The following is a 20,346-nucleotide window of genomic DNA, read 5'->3' as shown; positions in this document are numbered from 1 at the left end:
GGAGAGGAGAGGAGAGGAGAGGAGAGGAGAGGAGAGGAGAGGAGAGGCAGTCTCCGATTCAAGCAAGGAAGATTTAAACTGAGTATATAAAAAGCCTCTGACAGTAACAATAAGATAGGTAAATACATTCTTATCACTAGCAGTATTTATGAATAACTTAGATAACTTTGAGAGGATCCATTTGAACAAACTGTAGACATCTGCAATGTAAACATCTTTATCTGAGCTAATCATTCTGGACTACATTTACAGAGAGAAACATTCAGCATACCTGTCTCATCACATCCTAAAGCTGATATAAGATACAACTCATCCAAAACTCACCTCAGTAGTGCCTGTTTCTCTCTACTGCCTATAAAGGGAGGCTGAGGTAACTAATTCAGATGTAGACTTTTACCCTGTAGTTGTATAAAGGTACATCAGAATCTGTCAGGAACAGTTAAATAGAGATAACTGATCACAGGTTTGGATGAGATATCTCTGAAGGCACATTCCCACCTCTATTTTCAGTGATGCTGCGCTATCACATATGCTGACTTGCTCTAGTCAAGATTTCCATAGTGTAACCATTGGAGAATATTGTCTTCCATTTAGCTCTAAAAAGCTTTCTTATGACTCTTCTGAAGTGCATAAAAGGACCAGAATGATGACTTTCACAAATGCTCTATTTTGTTGGATAGCAAGAAATAATGGATTACTGTTATAAATGTAGCCACAGAGTAAGCTGGATTTCAGCTTCTGTCTGTTTTTACCTCCTTTATACTTTCATTTACACTTTTAAATAAAAAACTATGTTTTTGGTATAAATTTGACCGTTATTAGCTGTAACGTTTAGTTTCCTTCTCTGTCCACGGCTACATCTGCTTTCAAGCACAGGAACTATTGGATTCTTTGCAAAAAGAAAATGTCGCCTTGATTTAGCATGATGATGCTGACGATATAGCAGGTTTTCACCCCATAGAGAAAAACATCCTATCTTTCCACACTAAAGCCTCCCTCAAACAAATCCAATGTAAGAGATGGAAGGGTATTAACTTTGATTCACTGAGGAATATTGCTGTAGTAATTGCAAGCAGAACATTGATGGAATGCAAATAACCTTTCAAAAGATTCATCACAAAGTCTCCCTCAGTTCTTTTAACAGCAGGAGCAAAAAAACTCAAAACTGGGCCTGGAACATTTTAAAGAAAGAGTCAAAGCAACTGCATGTATAACACATGAATATATAGGATTAGCCGGCTTTCTTTCCCTGAATCTCTTAGTCTATTCTTTTTCCTCTAGGGAAAAAAAAGGTTCCTCTTGGGAACTGTCTATTTCAGCCAAACTGGTCTTCTACAATGAGTGTATGATTATGGTATCTGAATGCTTCCATGTAACCATTCAAACCATATGGGAAATTATGCACTATGAGGAACATTTAAAAAAGGCTGGAACTTGAGAATAAAAATGGAACTAAGGAAGAGTGGGATGGCTCCTCAACAGCAGGATGAATTTGTAGACCATCCTTCTAGATGTCCTTGTTTGAGTTATCTTTTTTCTATTTGACATTATAAGTATATTGTCTTCGTGGTATTTATAAGCAGAGGATTGCTAATAATAATACAAAATCAAAACAAGGTTTCAAGTCACTGATATCTCTGCTTTTTTTCAACAAATCCTGTCTTCTCTCTGCTCAAAAATTCATTGGCCAGGGATGGTCTTCAGCAGCTCTGAGACTATTTTTGAAGCTTAGTGGGGCCAACTATAACAATAGAAACAGAACAGTCCATTAATTACAGAATTGTTTTCTGAGCAAGCCTTCATTAGTCATTGTCAGTTGTCATTTTACATCAGCCACTTTAAACAAGCTCAAAAAGGCAACGGATCATAGGAAGTAGGTGAAAAGCTGAGAGAAAGAGGATCTGATGGAACTTTCACTCTTTTGATGCTTTCAAAGCCAAGCAAAATTCTCTGACATGCAGCCTAAGTTTCTAGTCCCAACTACAGTTAAGGAGAACCAGGTGTCCAAATTCCTTAGCTGATTCAGAAAAATTCAGCACAAACTTTGTGTGAAGTTGATTTTGTAGGGAGAGTTTATTCAAATTCTAACACACAGCCAATAGGATGTTTTTGTGTGATCTAATATTATCCATTCTGGACATTATACTTGAACTATGGCTCTGTCAGGAGAATTAAGAATCCATCATCTTTCCATGGATCAGAGAACATAGAATGAAGACAGCTGCATAATACTCAAAACATACTTACTCGTAAAAAGTTGTCCAGCCATTCTCATTGCTTTTGGTGGCAAGGAGACCAGAGTTGCCATGGTAAGTCATCATGGCCACTTCATGTCCCTGTGTGGTTACACTCTTGAGTGCGCTGTTGGTACCAATTGTCACCCAGTAGACTTGGCCATCGGGCACCACAAGCCAGAGGGGCATCCCCGTGGAATCTCTTCGGATATTGACTAAGTTGCCATTGTTGTCAGTGATAAGGGTTATATCTCCATCTCCAGAATAAGTAAAATTGTAAAGATAATCTCCAGTGGTAAGGCTCTGAGTATATAGGTGCTTACCGCTGGTGTCAAACAAGTAGAGTTCCTGGTCTATGGGTGAGGATAACTCATACATATTTTGCGTGTTGAGGAATGGTTTGTTTTTCCGTATGAAGCGTATTCGGATATTTCCAAGATCAGCGACGTACAGCTCTCCGTCTGCACACACTGCAAGGGAGGACGGTGCATTGAGTTTGGCGTCCTTGGCGTAGCCATCATCCCCGGAGAAGCAGTCACAGTTAGCATCATTCTTGCAGTCACAGCTGCTCGGGGCACCAGCAACGAGAGAAATCTCTCCATTGGTGGTAACCTGCCTGATGCGGTTGATCTTTTTCTCATCAGTTTCAGCAATATATAGGACCCCATTATGTGAGACAGCCAGGGCAGTGGCAGACTCCAGGGTGGCGTGTATTGCCACCTTGCTAAGGAGGAAGTGATCCATCCCTGGGACCTGGCAGTGCATGGGCCTCCCTGCCACTATGCGCACTTGGTGGTTCTCAGAAATCTGTAACACAACGTTGTTGTCGAGCACATACAGGGAATTATCCATCGGGTTGACTGCCAGATCCGTGGGCCATTCGAGACGAACCTTAATGGTAAAAAAGCACAAGGAAATGGTTATAATGAGATCTTTTTTCAATGTATGATTGATGTAAACCAATCTCAAGTGAGGATGTGCCAACATGGATTAAAGGGAGAATGGGTATGCACAACTGATTGTTACTGCTTGGTATGATGGCACTCTTTGGATTGACAGAGCTTGCACCTGAGAGCAGAGACCTGAGACTAGGAATTTTGTTGGCTAAGTATTGTAAAATCAATCAGTCAAACAAAACAACAACCCTTTTACTAAATGATTCTCCAGACAAGTGGCCCAGCTCCTCTCAGTAAATGACAAAGAGAAATACAGAAAACTAGCAGCTGTGTCAGCATGTGAACATCCAGGTTATAACCACCTATTTTGTGCTTGATGCTGCAAAAAGGCAAAACAGCAAATCACAAGAAATTTGGGCTCTTGAGCTTTGTAGAATGGAATGCTTGTGTCCTTACAGTGTTTTTTTTCTTTTTTTTTTTAACAGAATGGAAGAAAGGCTTCAAGTGACATATCCCAGTTATACACTGATAATCCATAGGCACATAGACTGGTAACACCACAAGTGAGTGAGCGCTAGAAGGTCTCTGTTTATAGCTCTATTTGTGCAAGATGCTCTCTTTTAAAGTGAGTCTACTTTTTTAGTTGTCAATACAAAGAAACCTCTACCAATAGAATTCAGGGTCTTCTCCCCCTCTTTTTTTTAACCAAGTACAATAAGATGTGCATTTTCTTTTTTGTAATGTGTAGGAGCCAATCAATTGCTTAAATGTTTTCTTAATGGTGCCTGTTCCCCATTGCAGACATGTGAAGTGGAACTGGAAATGAACAGCTTTAAAGAATGCTCTTGGTCACCTCCAGGAAGACTTTAAATAGATTTTCAATGAGTTACAAACAAACAGCTATTCTGGTAGTGCACTGCCTTTCAGTCAGCCAGGCAACTCCAAGTTGGAGCAGGTGGATTTGATATCTACTGGTTAACTAAGAAACTGGCCGCTTTGTGCCATTCTCTCCACTTCTGTCTGTAATTTCTTTTTTTTTTTCTGGTGTTCACAAGAACATGATGTGCTGCAACTGTGAGCTCTGGGAAGGGCACACACCAGGCTGTGCCATTCCAAAATGCCCTTGTTTCTTTGCTGCAAACCTTCCTCTTCCACCCTCCATCTTGATTGTTGCATATTCTTGGTTGTTGCACTTCTTGGTTGTCTGAAGTGGCTAAATTAGGAGTATTTTGTATCCATAAGGTAGTAATCTTATTGGAAGGAGGACACAGGAGTAGGCTCAAGTCCAGTGCGTCATCCCACATTGTGACTTCATTCAAAACCAAGAGCAAGAAGAGGCCAAGAGTCACACAAAAGATTCATACTTTTAAAGCCTATAGCTGAACATCTCTGCCACAGCCATGCTTTACTTTTGATGCTTTTATTCCCATTTAAATCCTTTTTCAACTTTCTTTTTCTTAAAGCATCAGTTGCAAGGTGCTTGGTTCACTATGCCTTCTAATGGCTGGGCTTGTGAAGCTCAGTTTCGTGGCTAAGCAGTGCGCTAATCTCTGCCTGGTCTGATTCTCTGTTGACAAAATATCCTTCCTGTTCTCAGCACCTGGCCTATTTTAACCCTTTCTGTAGTGAAACATTATAGCCTGTGCATTCCCCTTCAATAAGGCATGTCCCCACTACTTCAATGGCCTTTAAGCTCCACAGCCTTGAGTTAGCAACACGAGCAGAGTTTATTCTAAACTGATTGTTCATAACTGTTCTTAAAAACCACTCCCTGTCAACACTGACAGCTAAATATTTCATGTTTTCACGTCCCAGATAGCTCCAGGGACCTGACTGAAAAGACCCTTCTAGCCATTGCAAACGATAAAAGGCAATTCCTACACTAGGCTTTGTGCTGTGTTGATTATTTCTTCATTAATTTTTCCTTCATTAATCTTGCCTTTGGTATGTCCGTCCAGAACACGACTGGTTAATCTGTCTGTGCCAGTACAGGTTTATCTAAGAATGGCTCCAACCGTATTATGACAGAAGAGAAAGAGGCTTTAGCTGATACATTTCAGCTCATCTAAGAAACGTTTAAATATGACATTGGTAGGCATATAAACCACATAACTTGCCCAAGAATAATTTTTAAATCCTCAATCCACAGTGGTCTTGTGGTAACTGCCCCTGAAATTCAGATAGAGAAAAAAAAACATGCCTACAAGATGAGAAACATACTACAAAATGGCCTTTAACCAGCAAAATTTACGTCTTCAAAAGGCACAAGAGCTTTTAAAACTCATAATTTCAGCTTGTTCATAAATTGTGGACAGTGGGAAACAGTTGCAAAGAAGCAAGAATAACCTTTTCAAATTAGAAGGAAAAACAGGAAGAACAGATTCCATGTGGGAGCATGGAAATTATCTAGGTAGTTACAAAAAGGAAACCCCGTTGACATCTATTGTGGCTGAATAACAGTACTTAGCCCTCCAGCTATGATCTGTATTTTCATAAGAGAGGGTAACATTCCTCTAGCCAGGCAAACCACAAGTGGCTCAAAGGTTTCAAAGGACAGCATCTCGAAACCGGCACGATTTGACAGGTTGGCCAGTGCTCTGCAAAACAGAGTGCTGGGCTGTAACAGACTTCTCTTCCGCATCATCCAGAAGTAAAGCAATCATCAAACTGAGATTTCTTTTTCTCTCTTCTTTTCCCCTCCACCTGTAAGCAGCAGGACTTAAAAGCCCAGCATGATGGTAGCTGCAACCAATTTGCAATCTGATGCAATTCAAGATTCTTGTTTTCCTGCTGTTGCTAATTCTGGCACTGCAGCCTCCCATCAGTATTTCCTAGATGTTAATTTGTTGCAGGCCTAAAATTGTGCTGGGCCAAATTGGAATGGGAGGAAGTAATGTACAAAACAATGGTTTGCTAAGTTGTTATCACAGAGCAAGGCTTATCCCCACTAAAATGAGTACTGTTGCCTGCTCTTTTTAATTTAAAACAACTAGTTCCTCAAGAAATGAGCCTAATAAAACTTGCTCTCCCAGGAATCTGTGTCTCACAGCTGGCTGGGAGCTATGAAAGAAATCTTAAAATCTCTCCAGAAATTCTGAGTTCAGTCAGTAAGTTCTTTCCTTCAGTCTTTATAGGATCTTCCTTTTTGACCCAGACACTTTCATACTACAGAATACGTAGGGATGTAATTCCCCTTACACCCTTATCTCTTTGTCGAACTTGTGGAGGCACACAGATCTGCAGACAAGGTGAAAGCACAGGATTCTATTCAGCAGAAAAACAAATTAAAAAGTTGTCTTACCTGAGAAATGTCCATGACAGAGTCACAGCTGAGAGGCCGAGCAGATGTCAAGTCATTGGAACCCAACACTGTTGAGATGATGCCATTCTGATCGATCCGCCTGATCATAGTGCCATCAACAAAGTAAATTAGGCCAAACTTGTCCACGGTGATGCCTAGGGAAGAAAAAAGTATGTCAGTCAGAGAGGAACAGCAACCTGAAAATACATGATGAATGGAAGATAGCGTCTGGGCTGTTCCATGAAACAGTAGGACTGCGGGTTTGGTGGGGAACAGCATACTTTCTGGCATTCAAAAAGGATGAATTGGACACACAGCAGTCCTGGGTACTGAGAGCTCTGAACCAGTACCGTTACACTGAAGGCACTTCCAACCATTACTGACACATTTAGAAATCCCTGAAAAATATGGAAGAGGGCATGGCATCCAGAGAACCCCTGGAAAGAAAAGGTTTTCTAGTAGTTACGTGTCTTATATGTTCAGAATCATGACGACTTGCTCATACAATGAATATTAAGCCATGCACCTGAAAATGTTTCCCTGGTGAATGTTTCAGAGACAGTGGTGAGAACACCTATGAAAGACACATCAGGTCAAATGCCAGATGTGGAAGTGTGGAAGGGTTTCTCATGGAACAATCCCACTAATCTACAGTAACTCACCCGTTTCTGAATATGGCTACAGGTGATTTCTATCACTGTTCGAACCCCCTCTGCAGGCACATTCCTATCACTGGATTTGAAGTCTGTCAACAACAGTTACAGACTGCTGATTCTTGTTTCCTTCCCTACAGATCTGTGCTATTTCCCCTCCCCCCTCGGCATCATTTCTCAAGTACTTGTTATGTTAGCGCAACCTCCTTTAATCCTCTTTATCCCAGGCTAGCTATACTCTGCATCTTTCATCAGAGGATTTCATGGTGCTTTACACTTACTAATTAGACCTCATAGCAGTCTGTGAGTGTGATCATCTTAATTTTACGTATCAGGAAAATAAGAGATAAAGCAATTTTCACAAGGTCATAGAGAGTATTCATGACTAAAGCAGGAATAAGAAGTTAAGGGCCCCATTCACCTCTCTTTTATGCCAGTATAAATTAAAAATAACTCCATGGATACTAATAGAGTCATTCTTCTCATCTATCCCACAGTAGCAGAATGCTGCACAGCATAATATTTGAGTATCTCCAGACACTCAAAGAATGTAAAGGAACAGTAAAGTAGAAGAATGTAGAAGCCTGCAATGTCCTTTCCTATCCAAGTGAAAATTCTGCTTGGAATATATGAATATATGAATATCAGGATCCTTCTGCTTGGTTTATTTCACTAGCAGGGTAGCAATCACTTGGCAAAAACGTTGACATCTGCACTGTGCATACAAGCAAGTATCGGGAGCTCTTTCAATCAGCAGAGAGAAATACCTATTTCTGGGGTGCAATGCATATCACCCTACAGCAGATATCTGCATGAGATTATATGAATCCTTCTAGAAGCATCTTCTCCTTCCTGCTCACTATAAAAGGAGACTGCAGCAAATATTTCAAATATTTCAAATAAGGGACATGGGTTATTGGGCATGGTGGTTGATGGTTGGATTAGGTGAACTTACTGGTCTTTTCCAATTTTTATGATCTTATGATTTCCAAAGGAAACATTTTTCTGCAGACGGATAAAGTTAGTGACACGAATCCTCTCCATGATGTTTTTTTGGCTGTCATTATGGCGATAGATATGACGGAAAATCTGTTCCAGATAGAAAGCCTTGAGAAAGTTTCTGAGAAGCGACCAGATCTTGTGTTTCTCCAAAATGCCATTTTACAGCCAGAGCTTCTTGTCTGAAACATTTACCCTCAGACTTTCATCCACTGTGAGGTATGCTGTGAAGTACACATGCAGCAGTTCACAGATTAAAAGTTTTTGCCCTTCATGCAGCAGGGACTAATCCCCTGATTGCTTTGGAAATTAAAATCATGGCCTTCAGCCAGCATTGTAACTATTGTATGGGCTGGGAGCCATGCAGGTGGATGATAAGTGGAAAAATGCATCATATTTGGTCCTACAGAAATCTACAGAGGAAATTAAATGACACAGAAGATAATCTAGCCTGGAAGAAATGGCAAGAAAACCTCATTGTTTGAGGGAAAGAACAAACTTTTCCATTTAGCCGAGGCAAAAGAAAGAATTCAAATAAGACTGCAACCTGTTGAGTCAAAGTCAGTTAGGAATCAAGACACCAACGCTGCAGATCACTGAGCTGAATGGGAGCTATGTATTTTTGCTGGGAGGTAAAAACTGCATTTTCCTTAGTCCTTCACATCATCTCCCTGCATGAAGGGCATCACTTTGACCTGGATTGGATATCTGACCAACAGAGCAGTGAGGTTTCAGAACAGCCTCTAGGGCGATAAGGAAAAAAAATTACTTCTTGCTTCTTTTAAGATCAAGTTCATTAGTTTTGGAGGGGATTATATGACAGGATTTCTGAGATAATGGATGACAAGACTAAATGACCCAAAAGATTGCTTCTAGTCCTACATTCCAATACCTGTGTTTAACTTATGCCAAGACAGAGCTAATCTCAGCAGGACCATGAAACAAGACGCTCAAAGACAAGTGGCAAGAACTTTTTGCACACTTGAATGCTACAGAAGAAGCCACAGCAGCGCTGGCCACTTATTCCTGCTATGCAATACCATAGCATCATAGAATGGCTGGGGTTGCAAAGGACCTCAAAGACCACCTAGTTCCAACCCCCTGCAGCGGGCAGGACTGCCAACCACTAAAATCAGGTTGCCTAGAGCCCCATCCAGCCTGGCCTTGAGCACCTCAACGCATCAGTTGTATCTTAGCACTTTGTCAAAAGCTGCAGGGAGATCTGGAGGGAAACGCATCAATATTCACTTGCATCCACGGTTTGAAGGAAATTGTCTTTACCTGTCATGACATCTGTCAGCGTCGTGCCCTAGGTGACACCCCGCTCAGCAAGCCATCCATGTCACCTGTCACTGGCATCTGCTGCCAAAGATTATCGCTCCTCTAATTATTTTGCCCACCGAATGGTGACTTCTTCAATGTTTGGCGGTGTTTGTTTGACAACCAGGAATACAATCGAGCACTTTAAGCAATGTGGTAGACCAGCTTAGTTGCTCTTCATTGTCTTTTGTCAAGCAGAAGGGAACTAGGAACCCTTCCGAGGCTCACAACCAGCATTTTTCAGGGCGCCTGTCCATTACTCTGTGTGACAGGTCAAAAGGCAGCGAAGGGTGGCAGGCTGGATAATGTGATTTTAAATGAGGCAGAATTTTCTCTCCTAGCGAGTTCCGTGTGGATTGGATTGAACTTATCAGCAGTGTGTGCTGACAGCGGCTCCCAGCGCTCAGTGCTGAGCTCCGATGGCTGTTCTGATTAACCAGTTACAGCAATAACAACCTGTGTGCACCTTGGCTCGGGAGCCAGCTCTGATCGGTTGATACAGCACAACTTTATTCTGCATTCCAGCTTAGACAAAGAGCTTGCACACCCGAATAAGTTGAAGTGGGATGGTAAAGTTACCACTTATCATCCTGCTCCGGGGCCGTGGCAGGTGCACGCATTCTTATCGCAGAGCATTTCTCTGCTTATCCCTCCTTCACAGAAACCAGGCAATCTCAATTACATTACATTTCCTAGGATGCTCCCCAGGGTAACAAAGTTTTCAGTCTGTCTAAGGTCTGATTTCTGCTTCCACATGCCCCTCACACGGCAACTACTCCAGTCCCTTCCTGAGTTCAGCCGACTGTCTCAGAATTTAGCCTTGTCTCCAGCCCTTGGAGTGCCCAAGGCCAGGCTGGATGGGGCCACAGCAGCCTGATCTGGTGGGTGGCAACCAGCCCACAGTACAAGGCTGGAGCTCGATGATCTTCAAGGTCCCTTCCGACCCAATCCATTCTATGATTGATTCTAATTGCAAAGAGGAGCCCAGCTCTCCCACAGACAAGTCTTTGGACTTGCAGAGAGAAAGAAGCATCCCATGGTTTCTTTGCAGCAGATTGGAGAGGTCAGACCACACCTTTTGGTAGGAATTTCTGTTTCCTTTCTGATTATGGCACAGTTCCAGTGTTGGGTGACGGGCACAGAAAATGGGTAATTTGCACGTTACGCATGTAAAGCCAAAGGCCTTGGGTCGCTTTGACAGAAGGCTCCTCTCAGGTTTCCATAGTAACGTAAGAGGAACTGAAGATTTGCGGCACACAGCTCGAAGTTCAGTCTCACAGTTACTAAGAGAAAACATCTGCTGCCACAAACCAGGTGGTGTTGCAGACCCACATTTTGATCTCCGAGTTGTGAAATACATGCGTTAGGAAATCACGTTGGTTCAGTGGGCAATATTTGTGGTAGGTGGGCAGCTGGACTAGATGAGCTTCAAAGTCTTTTCCAAGCTTAATGATTCTACTTAATGATCCTATGATTCCTCTTGGATCTCTCCTCTTAGTCAGAGATCCCATAAGAAACCAGGGCTTGGAGCACCATGTGCATCACAGCAGCGAGTCGTGCTGACGGAAAGTTGTGACGTGGTGACATTTGCTTGAAATGTCAGGACCTTGTAGTGTGAAGAAGGTGACAGCACAACGTCCCACTGCAAATAGCTGCTGGAACACAGGGAGGTTGTTCTAAAAACGAACCACTAAAAGTGACTCCATTGCACTTCTAGCTCTACTTAGGGAAAAAAAAAATGGGTGGGGAGAACCGTTCTAAGTGATAAAAATAGGTGCTAAAGGAATACACATTTGGAGCTTTCTTGTCAGGCTGGATGCTGAATGACTGGGCGATAAAATGGCAGATGAAAATCAATGTCAATAAGTACAGAGGAATTCACAGGGGAAGGAGTAAGTCTAACTACCCATACGCAATGACAGGCTGTAGAACAGCTCAGAGGAGCAAAGACTTGGGATTCCGTGAGACTAGTTTTTTGCAAAGATCAGCTTGGTGCTCTGCAGTGGTCAAGAAAGGAGCTAAAAGACAGGAATGAATGAGGAAAGGCAGAAAGAACAGAAAACACAGTTCTGGTTGCAAAAAAGAATACTTTTCCATACTGTGGCTAAACAAGTTCTGGAAATTAATAACACAAGACATCCTCTGGGGGAAAAAACAGGTATTCAGTGAGATTTCTCAACAAATTGCTGGTGGCATCTAAGCACAGGTCCAGGGGCAACTTCTTCAGGAAGTCCCAGATTAGAGTCTGGGTTGTTAGCAGGGCAGCGTAACCCTGCCATTGCCTCTTTCCCTCTGTGTCTTTTCTGGACGAATTAGGAGATGGCATTTTGTTCAATCAGCCTCTGGTCTTCTTTGAAATGTTCATTTTATTCCTATTTGACAAAATATGAACAGATTGTGGAGGGCTCCGTTTCTTCTTATAACTCTGTCAAACTCAAGAACGCTTAGCGAACAACTGAGATTTTGTTTACACATTCTGCAGGACACAGTGAAGGAAGCAATCTGTCCCAAATTAATTACTTCATTTTGCATTGTTTTTGCGGTGCTAAATGAATGAGATCCCCACCCCCCAGCCCTGTCCCTTCTGAAACCATCTTCCAATCGTGTCAGACTTGTCACGGCAATCTCTCTTAATTGCAAGCTCCTTGGTAATTTCTCTGCCACATTTTTCTCAAGGAGAGCCACTGGTGAGTACTCAGATGAAAACAAATGCTCTGACAAGCTGGAGTCTTAATTTTTCTGTAGATTGCTTGTAGAAGAGGATTGTTATTAGCAGATGATAATTAGAAAGTGGTAACACTTGAATTTGCAAGGATATATTGAAATCCACTAGCACGTGAAAGGGCTAGTGGGCTCTGTGGTAAATCAAAGAATCATAGAATGGTTTGGGTTGGAAGGGACCTTTAAAATCATCAGGTTCCAACCCCCTTGCTATAGACAGGGACACCTCACTCTAGACCAGGTTGCTCAGTCCCATCCAGTCCCATCCAGCTTGGTCTTGAGTGCTTCCAGGGAGCGGGCATCCACAACCTTGCTGGGCAATCTGTTCAAATCATTGGGAGTATCAGCTATGACAAATACCCTGACCAAACAACTGCAACCACTATTTTATCTGTCCATCTACCCATCCTGTCGGTCTACCTGTACTATTCATTTGCAGAATTTGTTTAGCCACAGTATGGAAAAGTACTGTTTCTTGCAACAAGTTTGTTTCCACTAAGGGAAGAGCCAGAAGACCTACCTAGATCCGATGCCTGGCTGGTCCAAGAGGTTAAAGGTAGATGCAAAAGACCCAGAGAAGCGACAGATGCCCCAACCCTGGGAACATTCAAGGTGAGGCTGGACGGGACTCTGAGCACCTGATGGAGCTGTGGGTGTCCCTGTGCATTACAGGGGAGTTGGACTAAATGACCTTTAAAGCTTCCTTCCAACTTAAACGGTTCTGTGATTCAGTTCTATGAATTTGATACCCCATGACTGATCTGTCAGTTTTTATGAATTACTGTTTTTCATCTGGCAGGATTCTTTTCTTTCAGTATTTTCCAGCAAACTGCAAATACCAGCTAATTAAAAGCTAATTAATTAAAACATCATGAAAGTGAAGGCAAGACCTTGTTTCCGTACAACTTTTGAACAAGCTGCAAAGATGTCCTTAAAATACATAATAATTATCTTCGGCTAAAAATTAACTTTAGCCTTAAAAAGTCTCATGAAGACCCGTGATTCTTAAAGAGCTGAACTCTCCAAGTCCTGCCCTGGCCAGCTGATATTTCTAGAGCTACAGAATCATTTTCTAATGTCTTTCACTTCCCTTGCCAAGAGAGGGGAGCAGAGGGTAACCTGATGAGTACTGGTTACTTGTACAAGAAGTCACTTTTATTTCAAACTAATACGCAATACTTTCACACCAAGGAAGAGAACTTGCCAGTTTTTCTGCTAGGATGCACTGCAGTGAAGGTATAAACAATGCTGACTTTACATTGTCAGTGCAAGTTTTCACTGTTGATCATTTACTGAGGTGAATGGGAAGTGAGTCACACCTGCCAATGCTATTCGTCTCAGCAGGCTTTCCAAACTTGGGCTAGAACCAGATCAGAGAACGGTGTTTGCAAACTTTCCATTGGAGGTGTGGGCTCTCTGAATTATTATTTTCTTGCTGTCATTTTGCTTCGTGTCATTTCCTCTTTCACTCTCAATTTACTTCTGTTCCATGAAATTTCAGAGCTATGAGGAACGAATGCATGCATTCTGCTGCTGTGTGATTGAGGTGGAAGAATGGCCTCCAGAGAGCCTGAATTGCCAGCAAGAAGGATTTCAGTGCTGAAAGCTTTGAACTCCACAGCTCTGTTTCCCACAGCGAATGCAGAAACATAATTCAGCAAAACCTTGTAACCTCCACCAGTGTAGGGAAATGAGTAATATTCCTCTTATCTTGTACAAGGGAGAATGGAGGTCCAACAAAAGTTGTTTTCTTTTGCACTGGTTGAACATCAAAGTGGTGCAGAAAATTGGATTACAGATCTCTGGATTCCCTGATCTCGTGACTCATCTGTCGGACTGTCTGAATCTCTGGGCCCAAGTCACTTAATTTTCTTTTCACTCATTTCAGTGAGATAATTTCTACTTTGCAACCTGCTTGCAGGTAGTTCCTTTTCTATGCCTCTGACAATACTTCATCTCAATAGAATGGTCACACCATGGGAGTCTGGAGTGCCTGGAATCCATTTTGGGCCCTTTGAATATTCCCAGGGAAGCAGTCTGGCCATTGGTGGTCTTTGACACAGAGAAGATCCACCAAGGCAATTTCTGGCCCAAATGCAGAGCATCCTGCCAGGAAACAGCTAGCTCAAATGTAACAAAAAATATCACAAGTAGAGATGATACAAAAGGTCACTAAATCACTTCGTTTTTCTGGATTTAGTAACAATAATATCATCTCTACATCAAGAAAAATAACTTCCCAAGAAATCCAGCCAGGAAGAGAAACAACAGCTCAGCTGCCTTCCTCTTGCCTGCTCTTTGTGAAATAAGCTGTTAAAGGACCCCCGAGATTTGCTGAGAGGCTGCTGGGATGGGCTTGGAAATTGATGTGGTAAGGAAGGAGGGAGCTACTACTCCCAGATGCAAGGGAGAAAGAAACCTGCAGCACACTGATGTTCAAGCCAAGAGCCTATAAGCAACGCCCCACATTCCCAACGCCTGGGCAAGAAGATGCACAGCAGGCAAAAATGCCACATTTCTAAAAGCATTCCCACACAGGGGTCCTTCCCTCCTCACAACCACCGCAGAAGGTGTGTGTACCAGCAACATCTTCCTCCCCATCTTTACACTCTGTGTGTGTTTTTTCAGAGGAGCTGTGGACAGCTGGGAGGGACGACATCCTCCATATGCAGGGCTTGTTACCTTGAGATTGCCAGACTGAAGTCTTGGCTACGCATAGGACTGCATATGTTTGGCTAGACCTGTTTTGAACAATTTAGTTCACAGTCATGAAGGCTGTGTGATGCTTTTATTCTGGTTTGACTGTGCTTTTATCAAATATAAGCAAGCTAATCACGAGCCAGGTGGAGTCATACTGAACTACACCATTCCTACATCAGAATTAACATCCGCTTATATAAGATTTAAGATAGAGGCCATGATACCTAATGTCAATGTATAAACCTGAGTTTTATGTATCTCTGAGCTATCCTTAGCTTTTGTTAGGATTTTACATATAGCAACGTTTATAGAGCTTATTTTTTATGTCAAGAAAGCCTCAATGAACTGAACATAAGTGAATCTTACCAAGATTGGTAAGGACCAAACACTTTTATTTGATACGGAAGAGGAATAGCTACAGGGGGCATAAAGTTAATGGGTGGTTTTATTCTATTGCCCTTTGCACATTTACCCATTGCTACATGCCTCTGGTTTGGCACTAATCCCAGCCACTCAACAGTGACTGGCTGAGAGCAAGACGTACCCTTTTATTTCCATGGGCAAGCCCTTAGCACGCATTTGAGGATTGGCTTGAGACCACATGCAAAATCCTGGGGCATTTCCTCCAGCATTGCAAAACAAGCCACTTTCAGAAAGATCCCTCTGATAAAAAGCCTGTGGAGAAGAAGGAGTCTCACCCCTGGGATTTGTAAGAGTAGCGTCGGTGCCTTTGCCTCCGTCTCCGCAGCGGGTATCATCGAACGGGAGGCACTGGTCTCCAGTTCCAGCCAAGACCTCTGAATTCTTCACCATGTCTTTCACTGAGGTGGTTGACTTGATTTTGTAGATACGTCGGCTGTTGGTGTCAGAGAGGTAGATGGAGCCGGTGATTGGATCTGTGGTCAAGTAATACTTATGAGCTGGGCTGTGGCTGAAAGACAAGGGCATGATGTTATTATTTTTTTTGGATGATTTGCTTCCTTATGTCAACCATCTCTACAAGCACATTAGAGAATAAAAATGCACAGGGTGGACACACTGGGAAAGGGAAGCAGTGCTGTATTTGAAAATTTTAGTACAGGTGTGTTAATAAGCTCAATCTGTGATCAGTTGCTGTGCCTGGGAGTGCTCTCTGTCACTGAAAAGGAAAGAGCTTGCTGGACCAAGACAAATGCATGCCAGGAACTACTACAGATTGAGTTCCAGTGCCTGGGATCGCTTAATTAATGTAGCCCTGAAACTGGTGTTAGTGCAGTGCCAGACAGTGAAGGGAAAGTCTAGTACACTTGACCTAGAAAACAAAGTAAAAAATAAATGTACCTGCCTTCCCAAGGAAGAACCCAGGGCAAAAACCAAAAGGAGACGTAAATACAAAGCACTTGAAGATACAATTGTGAAGATCACCCCACTGGGGCTTAGCTGGTGTTCTTGCATATAAATCCCAGTGGCTTCAACAAAGACCCTAGAGTCTTATCCTACCCTTGTGGAGATAAGGAGCTTGCCACCACCGAATTCAGCTGGGCCTTGGTGAAGAGAGAAACCAAATGACCCTTAGAGCATCATGCTTTGCCCTGAATAACAGCATGAACCAGAAGAAGGGCTGAGGAATCTGAACGTCAGACTTGTGTTGAACAAGAAAGGGCGGCTGTGAAAATGGGGTGAGGAGACAAAAGGATAATATTTTTAGCTCCGTGCCTACAACATTAAATGAACCCCAAACTGAAGAAATGGATAATATCCCTGGAGGTACCCAAGGCCAGGTTGGAGGAGCCTCTGGGCAATCTGATCTGGTGCCTGATCTAGTGGTTGGCAACCCTGCCCGCAGCAGGGGGGTGGAACTAGAAGAGCTTTGAGATCCCTTCTAACTCAAGCCATTCTACATAAACCAGTATCTGCATTATGGAAAGTATTTGCTGGAACTGGCAAGAAGCAACAACCAGATTAATTTAAACACAATTTAAGCAATTTAAAGAAATTGCCTTTGAAGAATTCTATCTATAGCTTTCTAAGACTTTCCTTTCTTATAAGTGCATACTATTAGTGTGTATTGAGCTGCATCTGTTAGCCTGAAACTGACAGATGAAACTTACAGCACCTGCTGCCTGAAAACAGGTCTCCATCCTTCTAGGAAAGGCTAAGTAATAATTGGAATAAGTACAAAAAAGTCTCTCTTTTTCTCCAGAACACCTCAAAAATGTCCAAACTCATCAACTAACTAGAATTTATAGTAAATGTACAGGCCATAGTTCAGAGCTGTGCTCTTGTGGAATGTTCCAGGTGAAGCTTGTTAGAAAGCTGAGTGTCAATCACAGTTAACTCTGTCCCTCATATTAAGAAATTTCCTCTCTCCTTCAACCTTTACATTAGGTAAATTAACCTCTCTTCGGGCACATAAAAATTACTGAATTATTGTCAGGTTTAAGAAGACATTCTTCATTCAAATTACTCAGTACTTTGGGAAAAAAAGCACCTTTCTGATTTATTCTAGAATATCCCCTGTGATTTATCTTATTAAAGTCTGAACAGATTCCATCTCCACAAATGACACTGATTCTTGCTAAATAAAATGCTCTGACCTTCAAGACAGCTCCAGCCTGACAGTTCAGTCTCCATCAGTATTCCCTCCCAATGACAGCAGGCTGGTAGGGTGTTATTTCATTTACCTGTGTGTCACTCATGCTAAGCAAGTGGCTTCAGCCCTAGTGGAGGAAGTTCCCAATGGGAATCCATCATTTCTTTTGAGCAGGGCCTTGCATTGTTCGCTGACTGTCCCAACAAAGCTCAGCTGAACGTCAGCCAGCTTTTGTGTTGTTTGTAATCTTTATTTTGCATGGGAGGTGGACAAGAGGAGATTTTTAATGGCACTTTGCAATTCTTTGTCATCTTTGCCTGGAGAGCACAGATAGCTCTCACTGAGTCTTACAGTAGGCAATTTGCAGATGGGTAAAATTAAACAACTTCTCTTTTACATGGTCAAGCTTCTCAACTTATACAGTCTAGTAGTGGTAGGACAAGGGGAAATGGCTTTATACTAAAAGAGGGGAAATTTAGGCGAGATGTTAGGAAACAAATATTTACTCAGAGGGTGGTGAGGCCCTGGCACTGCTGCCCAGAGAGCTGTGGGTGCCCCATCCCTGGAGGTGCTCAAGGCCTGAGCTGGTGGGGGGCAAGCAGCCCACAGCAGATCTCCAGAGATCCCTTCCAACTTCTACATTCTGTGGTTTTGTGATTCTGTGAATGTGTCTTTTCATCTGGGTGAGCAATAGGAAGCACTAGTTCATTTTTATTGACAAGACTTATGTTTACAGGCAAGGCTCATCATGGTCTCCTGTGCACTGCTCTATGCATGGGGCTGCTGGGTGTAGGAAGGCTCCCTTGGATGGCTTATTCTATGGCGTGCTGTGGAGCAGGGATGCTAAAATACAGACTGTTAAAAATGAACAAGCCGGAATTTACACCACTGGTTTTGGCCAACAGTTTTCACCACCCTAAAGGGAAGGAGTCACATTCTGACCTTGCATGAAATGCACAGTGTTCTACTCTGGAGATTTTGTGGAACACTTTGAGATCCTTCGAATCTCATCAAAGGATGAGAGATGCTGAATAAACATAATGTAAAAGTACCGTAAAGAAAAACCAAACCAAAACAAACCAAAAAACCTGTAAAAGTTCCCAACCTGCATTGCTTCATCTGTGATAATGCATGAGCACCGGAGACAGGAATTTGCTGGCCTTGCTTTTTATTTAAAGTCACAATCAATAGGAAAATCTGAGTGGCAAATTGGACTGAACTGAGCAACAACTGAAATAAATCTGCCTGGGGCAAAGCAGAGAAGATTTTTGTCTTTTCCTTTCATCCTCTCTCATTGCTCAGTTAGATAAAGGAGCAAAACAAAAGACAAGATTTTTTGCTATTCAAAAGACAATCAGTTACAGTATTTGTAGTCTTAAGAGTATTTATCCCCCATACTGAGACTGCCACCACTAGGAGTGGGCTGAGGGGAAAGAGCTGATTTCCAATTCAGATTGTTCCTCCTGCTATTAAGGTTTTTTTAGAAGAAACTTTGAGCACTGTATTGATAGCTTAATTCCCTGAAGCAACAAAACCAAGTTGAAAGGATGTGGTGGGCTGATCCCTACCAAATCCAGACTTGTTAGCGGGTAATAGCAAGCACGATGATGTAGTCACTGGGAATTAGGACAGTCTCATAAGCAGAAGTCCTGCACTCCAAAATGAAAGGAAAGTTATATGGCTTGCCTATATGCTTGATGTGCTGTGACAGCATAGGGAAATCTCTCACATTCACAGGGATCCCAGTTGGCTGGCGCTGCATATAGGCTCTCCCATTCATCTGTCCCGTCCACGTCCTTTTTTCCTCCTCATTGTTAGGACAGGATAGTGTCAACACTCTCTGGGGAGCTCTCAGCTAGCTTACGAGATTCAAAGTGATAAGAACATTGGGTGGATAGGCAGACACACTGCACTCATCTAGATTGTTTTTTGTAGTGCCATGATAGATGCACAGGCCATCATTATCCCCTTGGGCACAGAGCCCGTGTTTTGGAGGAGCCTGAGGAGAGGACCTCCTGCTCCAGTGTGGGAAATCAGACTCAAAGGAATAACACTGGGAAAAGAGAGATGGTCCCTAATTTCAGTAAGTTAACTATAATAAGTAGTCTTCTAGTTCATTGACTTCTGTTCAAAGCTAGGGATTCACCTAACTGAGCTTTAGATGTCTACAAGGCAAATGCTTACATATGAAGTGGCTGCCTTTATGTCCCCGGAGAGAAAAGGCAATTTTTTTAGGTATGATTCATCTGACATTTATAACATTTATGTTACAAGATGAACTGCATCTTAGTTTTTCAAATGCAAGGCCATCTATCACCTTCTCTAAAGGACAACTTCTGTCAGTGGTAGCAGTATGGCTGTGGCTCCCACTGGGGTTCAGGAGTTACCCCTAACAGATAATCTGAATAGAACTCTAGTGCTTCTCTGGGTCTGATCTCTTTGTTTCAGCACATGAAACCATCCCTGTAAAACTTTCTGTGCTAGCTGCCCTCTTCCCCTCTGAGCCCCGCTGGCCACATGCATTTGCTGGTGACTACAGAACAACTGAATTCCTGAAGTCAAGAATTTTTATTCCATGGGGCTGTTTCCATGGCTCCATGCTCAGCACCCTGCAGCTCACAAACAGAGGATTTTATTACAGCCTGTGTGAGGTACTGGGCTTTTTTTCTCCCTGGGTGACATTCAATAGATTAGCACATAAGGAGGCCACACAGCGCAGTGAGCTGAATTTACACTTGGCCTTTTAGTGTTTTCAGTTGGTGTGCGATGCCCAAAGCTCTTCTAGTGTCACAGACTGGATAATAAAACTTCATAGAGATGCCATAAGCCAACCCACTAACTGCAAAGGACTTTTGATCTGATCCTAGGGCAGTTTTCTCAGACATCTCTTTCTGCCACTAATTGTGGCAATTGTCTCTGAGGTATGAATGGAAAGAAGAATGGAGAAATA

The 20,346-nt window shown here is 42.5% G+C and overlaps 1 protein-coding gene across 5 annotated transcripts in view; it reads right to left on the bottom strand.

Annotated features, from left to right (window-relative positions):
* Positions 1-20,346, bottom strand: part of TENM4 (teneurin transmembrane protein 4) — a 593,977-nt gene that overhangs the window by 39,982 nt on the left and 533,649 nt on the right. For all 5 annotated transcript variants that reach the window (XM_021382894.1, XM_021382902.1, XM_021382887.1 and 2 more), the window contains 3 exons: positions 15,523-15,755; positions 6,432-6,586; positions 2,248-3,125 (listed from right to left, as the gene is read on the bottom strand). In XM_021382894.1, coding sequence (XP_021238569.1) covers positions 2,248-3,125; positions 6,432-6,586; positions 15,523-15,755 — 1,266 coding nt within the window. The remainder of the gene's footprint in view (positions 1-2,247; positions 3,126-6,431; positions 6,587-15,522; positions 15,756-20,346) is intronic.

Source organism: Numida meleagris, chromosome 1 (genome assembly GCF_002078875.1).
Source record: "Numida meleagris isolate 19003 breed g44 Domestic line chromosome 1, NumMel1.0, whole genome shotgun sequence".
NCBI classification, from domain to species: domain Eukaryota; kingdom Metazoa; phylum Chordata; class Aves; order Galliformes; family Numididae; genus Numida; species Numida meleagris.
This window is presented reverse-complemented; position numbering and strand designations above follow the sequence as displayed.